This window comes from Tubulanus polymorphus, chromosome 7 (assembly GCF_964204645.1).
Source record: "Tubulanus polymorphus chromosome 7, tnTubPoly1.2, whole genome shotgun sequence".
In the NCBI taxonomy this organism is placed as follows: domain Eukaryota; kingdom Metazoa; phylum Nemertea; class Palaeonemertea; order Tubulaniformes; family Tubulanidae; genus Tubulanus; species Tubulanus polymorphus.
The window spans coordinates 7,665,354-7,687,651 of NC_134031.1; the positions used below are offsets into that span (position 1 = coordinate 7,665,354).

Below are 22,298 nucleotides of genomic sequence, written 5' to 3' on the forward strand. Positions count from 1 at the left end.
TAATGTAGAAAAATAGGGGTGATAGCATATCGTGGTTCCAAATTTCGGGTTAAATCTATGGTTGAATTCCACTCTCGAGTCATAAAACTGAAAATCAGCAAAATTTCAGGATATGCATTTATCAAATTTACGACTGTTGAATTAGATTTCGGTTTACATGACTAGTCAGAATGATGAAATGAAAATAATTTCCCCTCCATAAAGTGTTGCCGTCCATTAGGCGAACAGCGCCAAATTATCCAAAGGCAGAATTTTTTTTACGGGAACACCGCTATTATTGCTCTTGTTTATTCTGGGACTCTAGGTAAGTAATAGTTGTTCCTTGAATATATGTACACTTTGTCTCCGTAGTAAATTAGAAACAATGACGCAAGATGTACAGGGTAGAAATTAGAAGAACCTCACTCGCACTGTCTATCTGTATTTTCTGGCATTAGATATCAACGTTGGAGAGATGGTGAAAATATCTATTGAGTGGATGAGTTCACAGAACTCGGCCGCCAACCATTCTGTTTCCAGGTCATTCCACTGAACTCACGGTTCCGACGCAAAAGAATGTTTGTTTCTGGCGTGGTCGTTGTTTGTGTGTGGGACAACGATTCCACGCATGTTACTTACATTGCATCTTTCCACCGGGTTTGAGCTTTCGTAATCAGCTCTTGTGATGATGAATTGTCCTTCTAGCAGGTGCGTTATGGAAGCAATTTTAGATCGCCTCGGCCAATTGCTGATTGACAGGTTTTAATTTAGCTGCAGCGAATTTGTTTCAATTTCGTCAAAAACATGGTATTCAAAGAAAAAAAAGTTATTTAGTTAATTATTGCCGCGGTTTTCACCACTGCAGTCGTTGCACTTCCAATGCCACTGTATAGAAATGTGTACCTATTGATTCGATTCGATGTTTATTCATCATTAAAATCTTACACGATTATGGATGATACAAATTTTTTAACTGTGGTCACTAGCTGTGTCTTACATGAGAATATTAAATTCATCAAAGCAGGTTCTGAGATGACGACATACAATGTGTTCTAATATCTTCTAATGCCTTTAGCCTAATGCAATGCTTGTGAGCTATATGGCGGCGAAGTTTTCCGCTAGGTGTTTATCACCTTTTTTGTGGACACATGTGATATTTGCCGTGAGCGCCTAGTTCCGTGGCAAGAGACCAGTATCCAGAGATCGTTTGAAGATTTTAGTGAATATCTGACTGATGGCTGGAGCACATCCTTTCAGGACGATATTTGGATTGCCATCTGGTCCAGGTGCTTGATGTCGCGCAGTAGTTTGAGGACGCCCCATGTCTGGATGTTTAGTTTAAGGTCTACTTATAAGCCTATCGGATGAATTGGTTGCTAACTGGGCCAATCGTATAGTCTTTCAGAACAGACAAGAATGTGTAAATTCAGTCTTAATAGCCTCGGCCTAGTGATATAGCCTCGGCCTGAGGCTCTTGGCAGACATTTGGGCCAGCTGTGGCGTTCGATTATCATCCCATAAAAACTTGCTGAGATTTTTTAAAGGGCTCGGCTCAAGACTTAAGAGAACCACCACCTGCTCAGAAAGGACATCCAATGTGGCAGCCTTGCAAGAGATTTTGTTAAGCGTTAAGCTGCCCGGACAGTCACAGGCATAGCCTATGTATAAATCGTGAAGTCAGTTGTAAGCTACTGCCATATGATTTTCAAACACAGATGAATGCTAAAATCTGTTGAACACAGCTACATTTCAATTTTCTTGTTGTGTTCTACTGTTTTGCTTATTTACATATAATTCGATGAAATTCTGAGCTATAAAAACTAGAAATATTTAGGCCCCTTTCTATTTCAAATGATCATGGGTTCTCTTTAAATGCTTTGAGCCCTCTTATAAGTATTTGGTTGCAGCCCTCCTGCTGCATATCAAAAGGAATGTTTTCGAAACTTAGCTTTTCAGTTGGCCGAGTGGAGGTCCAACCTTGCATTGATTATTGTCCAATACAGCAGCTTAAATTTCTTGTAAGCATGATTGTGCTAAATAAGATAGCGATTCTGCCTGCATACATGGCCTTTGCCACATTTCAGTTTAGAAGATGATTTACCCCATGTAGAAGCTAAAAGTTTGCTTTATTAGAAAAACCTATTTAATCATGCGTTCAATTATCTATTTAATTCTATTTATCATTTGCCGGTAGACAAAATATGAGCTGTTGTCATGGCACCGGCCATCCTTCCGTTGTATCTAGGATGTAACATCTGTTGTAATTTTCGCACGAAAAAACCTATACCATTGATTGTTGTAGAGAATGATGAAATTAATGATAATTGTGTATTGCACAGGATAGATAAGGCATCTACGTAGCTGTACTGATGGAGGCTGAAATCTCCAAAATGATACGTGGTTAAGAATGTGGGCTATTGTGTACACTTCATGTCTGCTGTCCATTCGTCCATCTATAGTATAGAATCTTAGAAGTTTTTTTTGACGCCTTATAAAACGTTACCATTATGAAACTTAACAATGCTAACCATTCAGCGTCATTTTACAAACGACAACCGTAAATCGATGTGCAAAACGTCACAGGTTTATGTGTACACATACAAGCGATTTGGCAAAATATTATTGATAAAGATGTAGAATGGCTCCCTGTGATTATATAATGACCTCTATTTGAACGTCGGAATGTTATATTGCATTGAATATCATGAGAAGACGTATTGTAATAGTAAAGGATGTATGATTATATCAGGAGCGGCAGGCATAAATAGAAATGATAAGTAAATCGGATTATTCGGTTAAATGGCGGATGTATACACGATTTGGAAGTCTGATATAAAAGTCAGACCCTGTCATGGGGATGCTAGTGGAATGACGAAGCTATCTACGATCTGAGTAGGGCCGGCGTGAATTTCATCGGCGGCTACAAGCGGTCTATATAAAAACGTGTAAACATATAATTTCAATATTCAAATGTTTTAGAAAATATGTTCGATATTAGGGGTATGCAGGTTTCATGAGATTAGCAATTTATAATGGCATAGCTGTCATATACGGCTCCGCGTCCACTGATGGCATGTGTATAAGGTGACAATTCAATTCAATACTTTATTGATCCTTATTACATTGAAATTCCGGGATAAAATTCCCAAATTCAATAAAGTTACAAATTTTAAACTAAGAAAATACAAAATACAAGACACACGGGTAATTCATACAGAATAACATGAATAAGTTATTTAAATGACAATGTCTACTTCAACCCAGACTCAAGTCTAGGATATCGAGTGACAGCCAAACCGGGTCCCGGGACCGGGCCGGCTGGCTATACGATATGCTCGAAGTCATGATGAAGCAGACATCAGAAGAGCTCTTTCTTCAACCATGGAGGCAATGAAGTTGCAGACCAGCTTAGAGGCAAAAGTGAATCGAAGTCGGTCACAAGTTGACATTTTTTTTTAAATTAGACCAGTCGAAGACTGTATCATCTACCCAATCGCCAAATCTCATAATTCCCCAAATTTCTTAAAACTTCGATTTCAAATTTCAAATTTGCAATTCCACATTAGCTTATCCCAGAAATTCTACATTTTTTCGCAGGCGTCAAATAATTTATTAAAGTTAATTTTCTTGTTACTTATTTTTGAAGTTTTCAAGGGAAATTGTGAAGAGGCTTTAATCAATTATCTTGATCTTTCAATATTAATTATGGGTTGACCGGACGCAAGATGGCCATCCTGTGAGCTTTTTTATGCCGAGGAAGGTAATTTTTGGCCTGAATTCGGAGACCTGTAGCACCCTAAAGGTTTAGCATTCTTCAATGAAATTCATAATGGGTATATTTTGGGAAGGGCTTTTTCATTCATTCAATTTTCATGCAATTGGCAGCCATTTTAGTGTCACCAGTCCTCATTCATATGGAAAAATGATTTTTGTGAAAATGTCAGCAGGTTTTAATCAACGGTCTTGAGATTTAATAATCATTGCTATTGCCACTATTGATACTTCTTCTCACATGGAATGGGATAACCCACTTTTTGTTCTCATAACCAGGGAATTGAATTATATACAATTTGTTTATCTATTGTGGTAGCTAGCCTATGCATATTTTGTAACCACTATCAATTGCAGTTGTAGTTCATGATGTGTACTATGAAATCAATGGCGATATTTGGCCACCAGGGGGTGTTGAATAGTGGAATTATCACCCATGCATATTTTGTTACCACATGCCATTGCAAAGTTGTTGCGCATAAAATGTTCTATGATTGTGAAGAGTTAGGTCATTGGTTTCTGGATATTTACCTGGCGTATTGAATAGTGAAATTGTCAGATTAGTTGAGCATTTCAAACCATTACCCAAATGGGCATGGTGTCCCTGGACCCCTAGTTTATGCTGCAGTTAAAAAGAAAATCCAACTTTGTCAGTCAGAGAAAATGTTGTTTCCCTTCCGAAACATTCAACTTGAACATGGTTAACTGAATTGATTTGTATGAGGTGAAAAAATGCTTTCTCAAATTCCCAATTACTCCAATTATTACGGATATGGTTTTCACAGCACTGTCATCCCTCTATTATGCATTAAAACTGCATATCAAAAACTGATTGAAAATCACCTAGTCATTTGGATGGTATACTTCTACCCAACCATATTTTGAGGGGGAAAAGAATTCCATAAATTGGAAGTTGTAGTCGAGTGTAAGGTCTCAAGGTCGTGCTGGGCTTTCAATTTCAAGGTCAGTGCTAACTTGAGCCAGGGTTAGTCCAGGGAGGGGGATATACATTGATCACGGACTATCAAACTATTCTGGCTGTATGTGATGAGATTGATCCATTCATTAGATAGATATTTGGACAGCGAAAGTTATAATAGTAACAGTTATTTAATTTCTATAGCACCCTTTTCACTGTGATACTTCAATGTTTAACAGGGCTTTCCATTAAATTGGTATCATTACCCCCAGTCTTTAACTAACCATTTATCAGTCATCTCTCATATGTAACATCCGAGCAGCTGCTAGGTGCTTAGGAGTCATCAGGCTAGGTATCCATTTACTCCTGGGTGGAGAGAGGCAATTAGGATAAGCGTCTTGCCTAGACACCGCGTTACTTGGTAAAGTATGGGGTTCGAACCCATGACCTTGCGTCCCAGAGTCGAACGCTCGAACCACTCGGCCACACCGCCCCTATACAGAAACTTAAGTAATCAGAGTCAATTGTCGCCTAAGAAACTTATCCGATATTTGAGAAATCCGTAATAAACATATTTCAAATTGATTTATTTAATGTATCCCGATTGGATCAAAATCTCGATTAAACTATGATCGGAATAAAGCCGGTTTGATCGTATATTAAATGTTTCTAGTTACTATGGTTTCGTGCAGTTTATCGAGCTTAGCTCGTAGTCCCGAAATCGTAAAGAAACCCTATAAGACGTAATAATGTGATCGATTTGCATCCGCGTCGGGGCCGGAATTGATATTTATCGTTTGTTTCACGGATATGACGTCAATGCATCGGTTGTTATGACTAGACATCATCAATTGGTTTCACTATCGGTTTCTGTTCCCGTGGTATATATGTATATATATGTGTGTATACGGCCGTAAATTAGTAATAATAATCTTGTTGATTAATTCATCATGATTTATTCTTAGCGCTCTAAGGTTTATCTATCATACGCATACATGTATGAAGTGAGATGGCTAGTACGAAGTAGAGGGAAAAACTGCCGATTCCTCGACTCTTTCACACGATAATAGCCTAACGTAAGTCGCGATCACACTAGCATTTTTGAGCTAGGCAAATCATTCGTAATGGCGCCGAATTTGAAGCGGGCTCGATTTGGCATCGGACCAGGTAAACGCTAGCTGATGCTGGAAGTGACTCACCTCGCAGACCACAGCATTGCTTAGATAGCATTTTAGAGTAATGAGTGATTAACATAGGCTACGTGAACACGCTCTCTTATTAGGCGTGGGCCGAATATGTTTGGCCTGGTCCTGGCCAGTTTGACTCAAGCCGAATCATTTGCATGTGATCCTGATGGCTGTTCCTGTGGCAAGAGGGGATTCATCCGTCCTCCACTGAATGCTTTTCAAATCTCATTTTCTATCAAATTTGGACTGGATATAGGGCTCCTGAATCTTGTGTTATCATGCTAGCCTGTTTACGATAGGCTCTCATAATTCTTAGATTTTAGTCAGGAATATCCCGAAATAAAGTGAATGAGAACAAGAAAACTAACTTGAAAGTTTATTGACGCCTTGAAAAATAACAAATAATGCTTAATATTATTAACAATGATAATGCAATGTAAATCATATGATGAATCAATTATGTATCAATAAGGTTGATTTGGATTTGAATATTTTGATAACTGAATTGAATTGACTGGTAACCAGTCAAGCCCATATGTATTGATGACGTAGCCCTCCCCCCCCCACATTGTCTCAACCATAATTACTAAGATTTATCGAAAATAAGATAAGAGTTTCGTAATATATTCAATTACGAAATAAATGCCAACATTTTTATTTTGAAACACCAATTGATGACATAGTGCACATCGATTCACACAGAACCCCTTAAGTAACACTAACCAGGTCGCAATGTATAAAAACGTAATTGTACAGGTTTTTATGGCATCAAAAAATGGTGGGGCCAACCAAATAAAGAATCATCTGTGGCGAACTCTTTCAGATCAGTGTGCAGATTGTACCGATAAGATTTAGTGATTTTTTCTCTCAGTGTTCTACAAGAGTTTTTCCTTCATCAAGATAAAATATTCTTAGAATTGTCTTCCCTCATGAAGTTTCTCTAATCAATGTATCAATGGTTGAGGAGGATGACTTGATACAGAATTTTTATGTATTCATTTTGAACGCAAGTCACTCTGCGCCTTCGCATCGCTTGACAGCTAACACGCACGAATCTGCATTTTATTTTCAGTTTACGGTGTGAATGGTGGGGATAGATAATCAACGGTTTTTTATCCGCCTTCACTAAGTGGGAGTCGAAACCTAAAGTAAGATATCTGGTTAAGGGATTGGTTACGAACGTTGTATTAAAACTCAGAATTCATGTCACGTGAATTTGTTCTTGGACAGTAAGGCCGTTCTACTGCCTGACATAGATATTAACATTCAAAATAAGCTTCCATTCGATGAAACTCATTTTATGACGCTTATGAAGTCACAATCACCCTCATTTGAGGTTGGATTTGCAAAGAATTTATTTTTGAAAATTCAGTCCCATGAAGCTGCACAAATGAATTTCATCTAAAATCTAGCTCGCAGGAAAAAGGTTGATACAAGAAACAAAATTGCGTAATATGCGTTTCGATGTCAAGTTCTACGAATGCTAAACAAGAAACATACAAAACCAAACCCACAACGCAGCTAGTGGTGAAAAAATTGATAATTGTATCAAATTATCACATGTCGGGAACCTTCGTCAGTCATATGATCCACTCATCACTTATTGGTTAGAGCATGGACTCTTAAGATAAAGAGTTTCGTTTTTCATGGTTAGAGTAACAATGTTAGTGTCTCGTTAGGAAGAATGCGAGTAGTGAGCAAACAAACCTAAAAACCTTATTGTTACTTTTTTCGTGTTTATTTCATGTTAACAATATAACTAACACGGACAGTATAATGGTTGGTCGAGGATTTAATATCAGCTTCAAGACAACTATGTTATATATTCATTATTGAATGTTATTGAATTACTAGTCTCCAGTGAAGCGCGATATATTGTACATCACAGTATTGCATCTTGTGAATAGATGTATTACATATATATTACAGGTATCTAGGAATTGATAATGCTACATTTATAGCTGGCAACGCTTGCTGTTTTCAGTATTTTGTTTCTGTTTTTTTCCTGGGAGATACTGATTTTATTTTTGATGTCTCCTTCATATAAAAGATGTTACTGAGTGTCTTACCATTGATGACTGTACGGCTTGCTCGTTTTCAGTATTTTGTTTCTGTTTTTTTCCTGGGAGATACTGATTTTATTTTTGATGTCTCCTTCATATGAAAGATATTACTGAGTGTCTTACCATTGATGACTGTACGGCTTGCTCGTTTTCAGTATTTTGTTTCTGTTTTTTTCCTGGGAGATACTGATTTTATTTTTGATGTCTCCTTCATATAAAAGATATTACTGAGTGTCTTACCATTGATGACTGTACGGCTTGCTCGTTTTCAGTATTTTGTTTCTGTTTTTTTCCTGGGAGATACTGATTTTATTTTTGATGTCTCCTTCATATGAAAGATGTTACTGAGTGTCTTACCATTGATGACTGATCGATTTTCATATTTTTTTCCATATTTCGATGAAATGTTCTTGAAAAAATCATTTGTTACTGATCACTTTTCAATGGCAGTCCTGTATATTATTTCAACAAAAATATTGTCTAAACTTTCCTACTGAAGGCATTATATGTGTAACATTTTCTATGGGTTTTTCTAGCAGATATACCTGGACTTCAAACCAAGTCTTTGGACTAATGACTTGGCCATTCTATGCTTATATTCTTCACATCCAGTCGATGGTTGATGGTTTAAAATCTGTTGCATCAAAAAAGTTCAAATGAAGACCAGCTTTGCCACTGGTGCCATCTAAAATCCAGTATTGATACACCAAGAGCAAATCTGGCAGATCCTCCCTTTTTTTGAGGTGTCAACTTTATTAGGTCTATTGTCGTTTCAAGGAATCGATTTTGTTTAACTTTACTTATAGTCCAACTTATCGGTCTCAAACTATTTCACTTACGCCTATACCGGATGTGACTGCAATTGACTGATATCAATCTCAGTGTAGCGTTAACAAATAAAATCCCACAGTTAGATCTGTAAAAACAGTTTATTTTCCTTCAGAGCAACAAAAAACATTAGTTAAACCCTCGAAACTTTAAGGAAAATAAACTGGTTTTATAGTTCTAACTGTGGGTTTTTATTTGTTAAACCGGATATATTCTTCTCAGGCATCTGAATTTATGTAAGAATTTCCAGTTTAAATGCGAACACGCAAGCCTGTAATGCCTCTAACCGATCGATAGCCAATCGATATCCAGCCATAAACCGGCCAGTAGTAATCCGGCCGCTATCGTTGTAACTATTCTGTATCAAATCATAACGACTAGCACGATGATACTGATTGTACATTTAATACATAAGTACATAAGTACAGTTATACGGAGATTGATTTTGAATAATTAATCAGCTCATTCACCACTGAGATGATGTTATTGATCTTGTGGATATTATCACATAGACTTATGGTTTGATATGTGATGTTTATTACTTTATTTTCAAAGTATGAATGTCTTTTAATTACAATAACGATATGGTAGAATAGCCACGCTCGGAAAGATTAAAATCGATTTTTATTTATCATTTATCGTACCTGACGATAATCTCTAGTGAGAGATCAAAATGTGGTGTATTTTGTTTTTAATGCTTGACACATAATTTTGATTTTTAACTTTTAAATTCTGTATGTAGTGGGTTTTAAACTTACAGTAACAATAGTTTTGTTCATACATATGAAGGGCTTATTCGATTCCGTGTCTGTTAAGTTCATTTGATCTTTGGTGGTAAATTCTAAATTTTTGTCACATTGTGGTGGTCAATACTGCGCTTACTAAAGCTGCGATCACACAAAGACTATTTGGGCCAAACTAGCTATGGCCAGACTGATTTTGGCCTCTATTCAATAAGAAAGCGTGTTCCCAAAAATCACACTCATGACGATAAAGTAATATCAAAACAATGCTATCGCACTTCCTGAACAAGTGAACGTTGGGTAAAATTTGGTATGGGTCTGGTCCAACATATTTGTTTGGGCCAAATTTGGCCCATATCAAACAGGCACTGATCCATTTGCCAACGATATGAACATTTGGCCCAGCCTAATCTGGCACAGACCAAATTTGGCCCAAGATAAAAAACATTTGTGTTATAACACCGTGCCAAACAAAAATAATGTTCTCTATGTATAAATAACTAAGTGTCTTGTTGCGCCATCTGGTATATGCTGCCAGTACCCTTCTTGATCATAAACCAAGTCACAATGCACAGGTTTATATTATTTGATACCTGAATTTCAGTGTTTGACCTCTTGGATGTTAGAATAATTAGTTTGTCTGTCTTTCATTAAGTTTGTGATCTATATGATTATTTGTCCCTGAGGTTCTGGGTATTGATGTAGGCGTAGTGTTTCTATGAAAATGGGCACGGACATTGGTTATGTATTAATTTCCGTAGAAATCCCAGAAAATCATGATATGCAATACTACGCGAACAGGATGTAGCCCATGCACATTGAAGCTTGAAGATATATTAAATCCACTGTTTTTCTCCTCATACTACGATAATGCATCTGTGAGCTCGATGTCGGAATTACCACATTTGTAATCTATTGAATTTTTTTAAGGAAATTTTTAACAGCAAATGGTACTCTGGAACTACCCTTGTATAACTGGAAAAATACCCTTTCGCCAGAAGTTTCGACAAGACTGTCACTTTGTCTTACACAAATTGTCCTTTTCAGATTTTTTTCTGGGATCATTTTCTGCCTTTATGACGGTTAAAGTGAATTGAATTAAATCGGCACTCAAAATTTCTAGGAGTTCAATGAAATGGCAGTGCATAGTGGGAAATCCCTCTGGTGCGTAATCTCAACCTGAAGTTGTTCAAGATCAGTCAAAAGGATATTCAAAGTTTTTTACGGATTTTAGAGATATTTCAGCTCGCTGCTTTCACATGGTCACTGCTCTCAATTGTTGCGTTCAATAAACCTGAGGATTGCCAGCAAAATTTCTACATTCCATCTTCGTATACTTTGAAATCGTCCGTTATCACTGGCCCAGGTATAGTCGCATAATCAGTGCAATTGACAGGCTATTCAACGCGAATTTTCACACATACAAAAATGGTATGTTTTAGAATTTAGAGCTGACCTGGCTCCGTCTTATTGGTCATTCTAGATTGATCCGTCCTGAAATTGAACGGACTAAGATTAGAAGGTGCTAAAAAAGCTGTGTAGATGCAGCTTACGTATTCCGCCTTTCTTATTGTTATGAGGCACTCTCCTGCGACATCAGACTGTGCCCATAGTTGGTCGGTTGATACATAACGTGTACACAAATAAAATCAGGCTTAAGCAAAGCAATTACAGTATCAGTGGTCAGGGGAATACATTTCATTGGTCGAATTGAATTTTCTCCCGTGGGTGTAGCTCCTATGCGGGGTGGCTCGTTGGTAAATCTTATTTATCAATGACATCTGTATACCGTATATAACCAGTTCTGTGCAGCCTTCATGTCAATAGAAGGATGCGTCTGTTCAAGAATGGAGTATAGCTCATGTCGTACGGTCTGCCGCTGCAACCGGAGAGAACGTGTGCAACAACAACATCGGCGGCAGCAGCAGCAGCAGTAGCAGACATAGTGTTTCACGATGATATACCATCGTACACACTAGAATCGAGGGGATTAACGTTGTCCGTTTATAGCGATCGTTTTGAATGCGTTGTTCAGTTAATCATAAGTAAGGTACGTTGTTCGTAGTCTAGGCTTATGATTACTGTCGCGTTGATTGTACGTAGTTGTCGATTGATAATTGCCCTTGCGATTGTCGCGCTTATATGTTATAATTTTCAGTTTGGACAACGCATACCCCACCTCCGGTACGTGAATTATTGAAAAGGATGAATTATAGTTACGGTGCCGCGCTTGTAGAAACATTTGGCAGTTAATCAATTGGAAATGAATTCATATTTGACGTTCTTTAATATCCTGGTTCTGTGAATTAGAGTTAAGTCAGGGTTTGCAGTTTGATTCCATCCCTCAAAAAGTAGTTCATTTCAGAATATCACAGGGTAGGCTTAGAGCATCATGTCTGATTTTGACTTGAATATGATTCTCATCTACCCTATGAATCTATTACAGAGCTGCAAACTTTCCCAGTAGTTGTTATGATTTGATTACGAGAAATGCTGATTTGATTTGTTTGATGCATACAGAAATATGAAAGATGTTACTGAGGGTCTTACTGATTAATATGAACATTTTCATTGATATTTCGATGAAATCTTAATGTATGAAATTCAATTTGTTACTGATAGCACTTGTCAGAGGAGGTTGACAGCCCTGTTGTTAAGATTAGTTAATTTATTTTAGGTACATTGTAAATCTAAACACTATTAATTGTTATTGCAGATAATATCTGTGTAGTTATGTGATGAGTATTGGTGACTATCAAATTCAAACTAATGTCATCCCATTTATTCGGTAAATGAAAATTTCTCATTGAGAATAGCGTTGTGTGCCCCATACCCAGTACGTATGTACACGGTGGTGAGTTTTGCATTAAGCAGGTTATGACGAACCATGCAATATCCAAAAAGGGCTTCATTTGAATAATGAATTTTCAGAAATCGAAAAAAAATTAGGGCTTGTCCTATGTATTCCCGGTTCAATAGGCCTGTAGGTATATAACACTGGCATTGAACTCCTTAGATGGCCTTGAACTGTGAGCATTGCCTTTGGTGTGTGCACCTTACAAAGAGTCCACTTATGTTAAAAATCGATCAATAACGTGGCTACGAGCCTGTGTTTATTCGTTCTAAAATGCTCCTGATTAATTCACGGCCACTGAATCAAAAAAGTTTGAAGTTCTGGCCTGAAGAACACCTGTGGTTCGAGTGGTTTTTCTCGCGAGTTGGTACAGCAACTATTACGCTCATGCATGCGTCAGATTGGCTGCACCAGCCAGAAATGATTATCAGTGTGTGTGACAAGTCGAAACTCAGTCGGTTTCTCATTATTGGCGCAAGAGGTAAATCTTGGGTTTCCTCAAATTCAATCAGTTGTATAATCTGCCACATCTGTGTTCTCTTCTATGTATGTGTATGTACGTATATCAGGTGTGATGAATTTTTGTGTCTACGACATAATATCACTTACAGCGCGAACGTTTTACGGAAATGAGCTATGAAATGTTCGCCAATCTATTTGATAGAATTTTATCGGCTGTCAGAGTATTGGATAATGTGAGTTATACATATCGCTATAAGTCTGAAATGCGATTGGTCGGCGATGTCAGTCGGAAACGGATTGCACGAAATTGAACATTGCTATTTATCAGTATACGGGAAATTGATGAGTTTTTGATTGTGCTTATTTACTGGCCGATGGATTTTCAATGCCATTTCCGTTTCACCTTATATTGTACATTGAGGTACATGATTTCTCAAGTCGAATAGCTTTTAAAATCAAATTGATGCTCTATAAACCATTAATCCGGCACACCAAAACTGAAATTTGGTATTTCGTTAGCCAGAAATGATATATGGCTGAAATTTTTACAGGGGTAGGGTACGTTTTGGGGTGTATGAACCAGACTTTCAGTACCATGGCAACAATTGCACTTTTGCTAAAATCTGTTGTCAAGGTTACCACGTTGATGATTCCAGAGCCTATTCGATCCTGTGAATAAGATATATCTTTTAAACTACTTGTCGTATGACAATTCTGTTGAGGTACCCATTATCGAGGATGGGCATAATATAATATATGATATGATTTATTTTCATCTTTATGTCATCCAAGATTATTGTACAAGATATAATATAATACATAAGATGAGGGACACAGGGCAAGCCTAGGGCTGTACATATAATTACAAGGCACTGTGCCCATGTGCCATATGTGCAAGGTGCAAATACAAATAGATCAATTTCTCCTGGGCCAAATCGTCTCCGTGTGATCGCGGCTAATATATTGATTTATGACGTGTATCAACGAAATTCATATTTTCATGCTTGAAAATATTTGCATGCTTGCAAGCCGATATTGCTGTCACACGGATTGATAACTTGCTAGGGGAGTCGATAACTTTCGTTAGAAACTTTTTGGGCTCTGATATTAACACACATTTAATGCTGTAATAAAATCTAGGTTCCTTTCGTATATTGGCTATATCGGTTGTCGTGTTCATTGTTTTATGATTTTTTTTAATCGTTTTTGTTATTTAAGCAGCGCATACCAACCTTGGTTGAGCTTGCGTGATCAGTCTTGAAATTGGTATTCATGCGCGACATATTGCTGCTGACAATTCAATTCATTCTTTATTGACACAATTAAAATTTCATAATAAAACATTTACTTTCACGTTTTAGAAAAATTCTTTTAATTTTCTTTTACTTTCATTGGGTGCTTGCGTTAGCAGCCATTTGAAAAATCTCTGTATGAACATTTATATTTTTCAGTTTATCTAAAACTTAAAAACCGCTTTTACTCTGAAATAAATTCTGAATTGAATTGAATTGGTAAACTGGTTCCCTGTCTCTTCAAAGAGCCAGAGGGCAGTAGTCTATGGTGGCAATAAACTTTATCGGATGATCGTAGTGGATTGTCATTTGAAGGAAATGCAACTTATATTTGCTTAATGTCTTTATTAAGAAAAGAACATGAAAATTAATTTTAATAAATTATTTGACGCCTGGGAAAAAAATGTAGAATTTCTTGGATAAGCTAATGTGGAATTGTAAATTTGAAATCGAAGTTTTAAGAAATTTGGGGAATTATGAGATTTGGCGATTGGGTAGATGATACAGGTCTTCGACTGGTCTAATTTTTTTCGTATTAAAAATTGTCAACTTGCTACCGACTTCAATTCACTTGCCTCCATGGGTGAAGAAAGAGCTGTAATGTCTGCTTCATCATTACTTTGAGCATATCGTGTAGCCAGCCGGCCCGGTCCCCGATATCACTCGATATCCTAGTCTCCGAGTCTGGGTTGAAGTAGACATTGTCATTTAAAATAACTTGTTTATGTTATTATGGTTTGAATGACCCGTGTGTCTTGTATGTTGTATTTTCTTATTTTGAAATTTGTAACTTTATTAAATTTGGGAATTTTATCCCCGAATTTCAATGTAATAAGGATCAATAAAGAATTGAATTGAATGGTCAACTCATAAACATGCCATCAGAGGACGCGGAGCCATATATATGACAGCTATGATATTATACATTGCTAATCTCATGAAACCTGCATACCCCTAATATCGAACATATTTTCTAAAACATTTGAATATTGAAACTATATGTTTACACATTTTTATATTGACCACTTGTAGCCGCTGATGAAATTCACGCCGGCCCTACACAGATTGTAGATAGCTTCGTCATTCCACCAGCATCCCCATGTCAGGGTCTGACTTTTATATCAGACTTCCGCATCGTGTATACATTTGCCATTTAACCGAATAATCTGATTTACCTATCATTTCTATTTATGCCTGCCGCTTCTGATATAATCATACATCCTTTACTATTACAATACATCTTCTAAGGATATTCAATGCAATATAACATTTTGAGGTTCAAATAGAGCTCATTATATAATCACAGGAAGCCATTCTACATTGTTGTCAATAATATTTCGCCAAACAGCTTGTATGTGTGCACTGTGATGTTTTGCACATCGATTTATGGTTGTCGTTTGTAAAATGACGCTGAATGATTAACATTGTTTAGGTTTCATAATGGTAACGTTTTATAATTATAAGGCGTCAAAAAATCGTATCTCCTATCAATTTTCGTGTTCGCTTATCTTCACCTGAAGTCACTTGAGTTAGTCATGTTTTTTCTTTCAGCTGTAAATTTTTGTATACAGCAAAATCATTTCAACACAATCCGATAAGTAATCTAGCAATTATCAACATGATGATAGATTCTGTTAAGACACTACAATATTCAAATAACAACTATCTAAAAGCTTGTACTAACTTGGTTCAGGTCTACAATAAAATCATTCCAATCCCCAGTCCCGGGTGTAACATTTCATGTAACGATGTAAGACAACACCGATCTCTAAGTTCTTTAAAAATCAATCAGTTCAAAGTTCGATTAATTCTACTACAGAAATGCAAAACCACCGAGCAAGTTTTCAGTCCAACCATGTCAGCAAGCCCATTTTAGAATTTCTTGCTTGTTGACAATTTTTTTCCTTGGATGCCCTGTAATCTGGATTGGAAACAAGGAATAGGAACTGAAGAGAACCATTTTGCGGTGCATTGGAACTGCAATTTCATGGACAATACAGTTGAATCATTGTAGTCACCCCAAGGTTGAATAATTTTGCTATTCCATGTTACATTTACGCTATTACGTTTATCCAACTTTAGGAAATAATGAAATGATCTCTGGTCGATGATTTGGTCGCAGCATTTTATGGTACAGGCTTTCGGCCGATTGAAATATCCGTGCATAGAATTTCATCTGTTACCTGTGGTTACCGCTATTCAGTGCTTAGTGATAATTGTTAAATCTATCTTCCTTCGTTGTAGGGAATGGTTGTTGATTTGGTAAATAAATTTTGAAGTGGTTAGCAGCAGTTATGAGGTGAGTACTCGTTGTTTAACAAAAGAAATCAATTGGGGTAAATATCTACTTGAGTGAGAAGAATATTGAATTTGTTGTATTGCCGACGGTAACTCAATCTAGAAAACTCTTTAGAACAGCCCAGGAACCCATTTAATCAACACATCAACATTTGTGGTATTTTCCTATACCTATACTATTTAGTTGTAAATATATACCCGTTATCTATGATATTGCTGATCGGACGTCCAGAAGATTTAGAAAGTGTAGCAACGGAACGAGAATCGCGGAATACCGAACTGAACGGAATTTTATTGGTCAACGATAGTTCACCTGTTATGGAATCGTCAGGGAATGACAAAATTCTGTGAAATGCTCGGCACTTTTTTAACGGGGTTCACTTTGAACTGGTAAAAACATCCGCATGTGTTTTTCTAAGCGCAGAAATCGTGTCGTTAATCATGATCTTTGCATGTGTGGAATTTTTATGAATGAATGATTACGTGTGACCATGGACTCAAAAACGACGAGTCCATGATGTGACAGAATGATTTGCGTATTGGTAGGTGTCAGTTGTAACATAAATTGTATCGTAACTGAACAATATTCTGTGTAGGGTTAGCTGCAGATACATCAGCAGGTGCCCCGTTGACCAGCGGTATCAGTCTACTTGTTTTAGACCCGGGTTTATTTTAGATTGAAAATTGAATCGTGTTTCAAGTTCGATTTCTCTGAAATCTTATAGTTTTTAGGAAGTCATTTTTTGGCACCACAGACAACTAATCTTTGACGATTGTGCAAGGGTTTGGCAAAATACCTTTTACTCAAGTTGGTGCTGTATAATGGCACAGATGACTTGATATGCCTTATATTAGCTATGTGTTTAGATTGCCTATCCAATTGAATTCTTTTAAGCAGAGATCAAATCCAATTCAATTAAATTTTATTCAGCAAAAAATATCAAATCCAATTCAATTTCAATTTGGTGAGCTGGTGCCTTATTCAATAAAATATTGTCCTAAGGCACTTTTTCAGAAATCATTTATACATCATAAAAGTGTGGCTTACCATAAGCTTGAATATGAAGATAGATTTTAAGAGCTGATCTAAAATTGTTGAAATTTTCAATAACTATCAGGTAAAACACTCCCCAAAGCATTGGTCCGAAAACTTGGCGTGGAGTTTCCATTTCTTCAAACGCTACTAGTCCTACAGTTTTAATCAGATCAATTCCAAATTTAGTATGAATGTTCTATGGACCAAGGCCTATGAAGTTGCAGAGCCATTTTTTGGATTCTTCCCCCACAGGGGCGGATCCAGACCATATTAGCCATATTGCCCAATACGGTCTAGAATTTTTAAGTGCCCTTCGAAATTTCACCGGCAATATTTTTGACGGCATTATTTCAGCAACCGCTAATTCCGTGTCCGTAATCCGGGCATAATTATAAAATTAATCGGTATATACTGCTGCCGAGAAAGTGAGGAGAGATAATCATATTTGTAAAGCCTTTAATCATGATAAATTAAAAAGGGCACTTTCCTTTTGCAAGGGGCACTCATGCTTTAGATGAGGGCACCTTGTCCTTGCCTTTTCAGGGAGGGCTAAACGGGCACTCGTACTTTAGAAGAGGGCACTATACGCGGAAAATGTTGAAGAAAAGGGCACTTTTTTGCCTAATTCTTAAAATTTTTGGGGCACTTTTGGTTTGGAAGATGGTACACGACATAAGGATAAATGTGAAGACGAGGCAATTTTTGCCGATTGTTAACAATGAAGGTGCACTTAGCCGTATTCTGTATAATTGTTAAGGGGCACTTTTAAAGATTATAGGGGCACTAGGCGAAGTTGGCGACAACCATTCTTTCATGGGTTCGCCAGCTTCATTTTTTATCCGCATCTGTTGAAATCTTGTCTCGAATTCGTTTATTCTGGATTGCTCTGCTAGCCTCTAGAAGCCCTCTAAAAGCCTTTAAATGGTACCATATTTTCAAAATTTTCTGGGGGTGGGCCCCCGGACCCCCCTCTAAGGACTTCGCGCCTTCGGCGCTCGCATTGACCTGGATACTGGGTGTGCCCTAAGATCAGAAAGGTGCCCTTAAATTTCCTTCCAATACTGTCTACCCATCCCCCTGGATCCGCCCCTGCCCCAGGGGCGCCCCTTGGGGTGGAATTTCTATTTCTTCAAATCGCTACTAGTCCTACAGTTTTAATCAGATCAAGTCCAAATTTGGTATGAATGTTCTATGGACCAATACCTACAAAGTACAGAGCCTTTTTTGGATTTGGCCAAAAGGGGGCACCACTAGGTATGTAGCTTCTATTTCTTCAAATCATACAGCGGAGCTATATAAGACGATAGGCTCATTGTTTAAATCTCAAAAAACTGATAATGATTCTTATAGAAAACTTTTATGGCGTAATCGATTGCTTTACCTTAAAAATCAACTATTTGCTTTAAAGTGACCTATGAAATTGGGCCGCGGAAACTAATGACTTGAATCTGAGCTGGACAGTCCCTTCTTGTTTTATCACGTAGATACCAGGTCTGTGAAACCCCAAATCTGCATTCGAATATGCTTTCATTTCGGTGTTGAAAATTTCTCGACTAAAGCATTGCATTTATTGTTGATGCGCTAAATGCCTGAAGATACATCTACCAAGAGAAATCATTCATTCAATTGATTTCTCGAACTGACTTATAGTTTGCAAATGTTGAAGTAACATACTCGGTTGACTTGTCAATGTCTGATATTGCAGTCGCTCTAGGCTAAGGCATTAAATATCACCCTTTCAAACATCTTTTAATGAGTTAATGCGTATCTTTGAGACTGATTTTTACTGCCGTCTCGATATGTGAGTTAGCCTGTAGTGAAAATCTGTAGTTATCTGTTACCGTATTAATTTTCCCGTATTAATTAGTTTTTTGGTTGTGATCTGTAGCAGATTTCCTTTTTGCTTGTTATGTCTAATGAGCAACAATTAATCGAATTTCTTGATATCAACGATGGTTTCATAGATGTTCTCATAATATAAATAATATACATGTATATAATGGTTTAACAAAACTAATTGTTCTAACTCGTCTTTCGGGGAAGCTCCAGCTACGATTAAATCCTGAGTTATGCAACAATGAGAAAGCTAGTAGTTTTCAGCACTTAACGTAGACGATTTTATTCTTTAGATTCTCAATCGAGTAGCTTGGGAATTTGCCTGCAAGATGTATCAGGCTCCAAGACTCGTCTCAAACTCAACTGCTGTTCATGGATTTACATTCTATTTATATAATACTATAAAAGTTGACAGACATGTTTGAGCACACCATTAATTACAAAACAAACTGTTATCACAGGTGTCGAATTGACAGATGTCTAACTGATTGTGTGAGTAATAATTGATTAATGGTGAATTAAAACAACAGCGCGATTAAAAGTATACATGTATATTATTTTTGCTAAAATGGCCCCAAAAGAATTTTAAATATGATTTTATATTTCATATTGTCAGTTAGTATGTTTTTATAGAAGCTGGCTCTTGAACGTAATGAATAGAACCCCGAGAAGGTGACAACGTTCCCTGAGACTAAGAGATTGACAATGCAATAATTGGTTATTCAACACTACACTAGCGACAAGTACACTGCAACAACTACGCAATTTATCAGTGACATCGAAACTGAAAGCAATTTATCAGCGACATTGAAGCTGAAAACTGTTTCGCGCACACTAGCAACAACTACAAAGCGATCTTTATTCATGTAATTTATGATACTTTGAGTAAATGTTATAGATTTATTTTTGAAGTCAACTTGAAACAATTTGATATAAATACTTCTATTCATCCAATTAGAACATACAATCCTGAAGAAAAAGTTTCATGTATATATCATACATGAAAATGTATATCCGATAAAAGTACTTCTTTTTTACATTATTCAGGTGCAGGAGGAATAATCATGCTTACGTTATATTTATATTATGAGAACATTTCAGAACAATTTAAACATGTGACCACATGTTAAACCTTTATGTTGAGTATTCTATTTTAATAAAAATTGATTGAATATTTGATAAATGTTTATGTACAAAATGTCACTTATGATATTTTAAAGAAATAGTAAGAATATTAAGACTTTTTAGAATAAGTCATTAGAATTTATAACGAAGTGATTTTAGATTGACTTATCCCAATACTGACCTTACAAGTAAGACATATACAGCAAAAGCAAATAGAAAAGAACAATGCAATATAACTATTTACATAAATTGGCCTGGGGACCTGTGAAACGTAGAATTTCGTATAGTTTGACTGGTTATCTCATGTTGTTTTCCAGTAGTGCCACCTATCAGATAAGAATAATGCCTTTGTCATTTATACCTTATTGAATAAAGAAGTTTGTTAACCCTTTCTAGGCCAGATTGTTAGAGAGACTGCTCAGTGACGTTCTACGTCTTTCCCAGACCACAAAATTTAGATATACATTGATTCGGCTCTTTCAAAGTAAGTTACGAGACGGGTAGTACTATATTGGTTAACTATTTATTTGACACACGAGCTTTCGCTACTAATGTATAGAAGCTTCATCAGGTGAATGAATGACTTGTTACTCTCATCCACCTGATGAAGCTTCTATACATATTTAGCGAAAGCTTGTGCGTCAAATAAATAGTTAACCTATATAGTACTACCCGTCTTGTTACTTATCTTAAACCAGGTTAGCACGGCTACTCTACGAATATTCTCTTTCAAAGTGGCATTTTACAGCTGGTCCTGTCTTCTCTTGGGCCTTTTAGTTTTATATATACTTAACATTAGTATATGTCAAGGATTTTAGATAATGTTTGATTGTCTTGAGATGCCCTCTTAGTCTTAGAGTCATTATAGCAATACACTTTGCTTGGAATGATGTTATCTGATTTGTCAGTCTGTATTTGTCTCCATGGATACAGTTTGGATAAGTCTTAAACGGATGTTTAATGTAAAGTTAATGTGGCGGCTGTCTTCATTAGCGGCTATAATAGAATTCATTGGGTATAACATCCTGATATTCTGAACGATCTGTGAATTGTTTGAGAAAGAAATAATGAACTTCAAAGTTGAGTCCCCCAAATTTAATGCGAGTGACAAAAATTGGTCACATTTTTTTTTAATCGCTTTTCATGTTGCCTTGTTGAGAATTTGAGAAAATAGTTTTATGCAATTGATATTTTCTAATATTCACACAGTTTGAATGTTACCGAAGTCCATCTAAGAACTGGTGAATTATGATAAAGCACGTATCGCAAGTAGTTTTTAGAAAAGATGAAAAAATAATCAGTACCTGAACAAAATGGTGGCTAGCAACTGTAATATGGTTTATTGTGCAATCAAACGAATTGTCATGAACAAAACAAAGTTCTATGCAGGTCTATTCTTGACTCAGGAAAAAATTCTCAGAGATTTTAATGCTAGCTGGTAAAACCCTCAATCTAGCTATCACGGGACTCGACCTTAACCTCTAGCATGCCAGTCCTGTGCACTAACCACTAGCGCAGTGAGCCGTAGTTGGCCAAGTGTGTCTGGCCACTGTGGTGACCCACCCAGTCCGGTGTGGCAACTATAGCTACGGTCACACAAGCATTTTTGGCCAATGCCAAAAATTTCAGACCAGGCCCTAGAAAATTTTAACACAGGTCAAATCGTTGCGTGTGAATTGCAATGGGTTCTAAAAGTGATTCACTTTGAGCACTGTTTAGTATGGTTAGCACTGTGAGTGGTTTGCACGTGGACATGCTTCTGAATTAGGCACAGGTAAAATTTGACTCTGCCCTGATCTGTGCCAATTTTGCCGGGGCCAAATCGTCTCTGTGTGATCGTGGCTTGATTGCTGTTGGGGCCAATGCCAGGAATTAACAAGGTCACTGCAGTTATTAGTTCTAAAT

At 36.9% G+C, this 22,298-nt stretch overlaps 1 protein-coding gene across 2 annotated transcripts in view; it reads left to right on the plus strand.

Moving 5' to 3' along the window:
• Positions 1–22,298, plus strand: part of LOC141908888 (uncharacterized) — a 79,790-nt gene that overhangs the window by 642 nt on the left and 56,850 nt on the right. Inside the window, exons 2-3 of one of the 2 annotated variants that reach the window (XM_074799154.1) lie at positions 6,929–7,004; positions 16,343–16,397. In XM_074799154.1, the coding sequence (XP_074655255.1) occupies positions 16,393–16,397 (5 nt within the window). In that variant the 5' untranslated portion in view covers positions 6,929–7,004; positions 16,343–16,392. Of the gene's footprint in view, positions 1–232; positions 305–6,928; positions 7,005–16,342; positions 16,398–22,298 lie in introns of those variants that run through there. The other variant, XM_074799153.1, reaches the window with a different exon arrangement.